The sequence below is a fragment of the Crocuta crocuta genome, unplaced genomic scaffold, assembly GCF_008692635.1.
Source record: "Crocuta crocuta isolate KB4526 unplaced genomic scaffold, BGI_CrCroc_1.0 scaffold241, whole genome shotgun sequence".
NCBI lineage: Eukaryota > Metazoa > Chordata > Mammalia > Carnivora > Hyaenidae > Crocuta > Crocuta crocuta.
Window position 1 is genome coordinate 3,503,233 of NW_027527807.1, and position 1,339 is coordinate 3,504,571.

Consider the following 1,339-nt stretch of genomic DNA (forward strand, 5'->3'; position numbering starts at 1 on the left):
GTGTTAATTTTCATAGGAATGGCTGAAAGAAACGTTTGAGGGCTGTATGTTGCCTTTCCAGGCTTCTTCTTTTCCTTGTGCAGGAAAAAAATGAGACACAGTATGTTTATCGTTTATAGCCTGATTTCATGGATTTAAACTTAGTTAAGACTATAGCCCATAGCAAATTCATAATTCATTAGAAGCCTGCTTGTTTTCAAATAGGCTTTTTACAGGTTTATCTAAAGTGGTTGCTTTTTGTTTTTTCTTTGAAGGACATTTGACACATTAAGGAATCACCCATCATTTTATGTATTTAATCATCGTGGTCGAGTGCTGTTCCGGCCTTCGGATACAACAAACTCCTCAAATCAAGATGCATTGTCCTCTAATACATCGTTGAAGTTACGAAAACTTGAATCACTGCGTCGTTAAGATTTTTACAAATTATAATAACAGGACAGGACACAGAGCTGGAATATTGGAGTTTGGGGTATAAAACACTCCCCCCATCATCAGTATTTATATTATATTGATTTTTCAGACATAATTAAAAAGAGTCTATGGCCCTTGTTTGTACACTGTTATCAAATCATTAATGGAGTGTAAGTTATCTGTGAAATGAGTCTTTGATCTTTCATAGAATTCTTTTTTCCATTTAAAAGAAATCCATATCTTTTGTAAAAGTCACTGTTTGGAACACATTTCTTTGAAAAATGTTGATGATTTTGTAACTATTTATTTTCTTAGGTTTCTTTTCTTTTGCACTTGAGTTTTGGGATCCTTTTGGCAATAATGTGACTACTGCATTTTGCAGCATGAATGATAGCAAACAGGTCTTCGGTTCTTAACAGCAAATAGACTTCTCTCAAGAGACCAAAATGGTGACTTCTCAGTTTTTCTTATGCCCCCCAAACAGTGGCTCTGCCTCAGCAGACACATGCCAGTTTTTAATTTCTCACGACTTCTCACCCCGCCCCGCTCCCGTGCACCTTCCCACGTCAGCTGTGTTGTGCCATCACTTCTCTGGGGCTCTGTGTGCAGTGAGCGATTCTTGTGTCCGAAATTCTTTGTCATAAATAGGTTTAACAAATTCAACTTGCCGTAAAGCTACTTGTGTTCTCTTCATCTATATGTCAGAAATTTCCCTAACCGATTACGTAGCTTAAGGATAGTTGCAGATAGACCAAAATGACCATTCATGATTTCATCTATTATCCTGTCTGTGTAGAAGAATAGCAGTCACAGAGGAAAACCGCTGACTTGCCATTAGCCAGTTTAACTTATTCAAAGACTCAACTAGCGAATTAGTAAAACTAGAGGAAAGTTCTCATCGTTCTCACTCAAGGTCGAGTTCAAA

At 37.3% G+C, this 1,339-nt stretch overlaps 1 protein-coding gene across 1 annotated transcript in view; it reads left to right on the forward strand.

The window, feature by feature from the left end:
• Nucleotides 1-1,339, forward strand: part of MMGT1 (membrane magnesium transporter 1) — a 10,902-nt gene that overhangs the window by 7,454 nt on the left and 2,109 nt on the right. The window contains exon 4 of the mRNA XM_077774100.1: nt 255-1,327. Within this exon, the coding sequence (XP_077630226.1) occupies nt 255-414 (160 nt within the window). The 3' untranslated portion in view covers nt 415-1,327. The remainder of the gene's footprint in view (nt 1-254; nt 1,328-1,339) is intronic.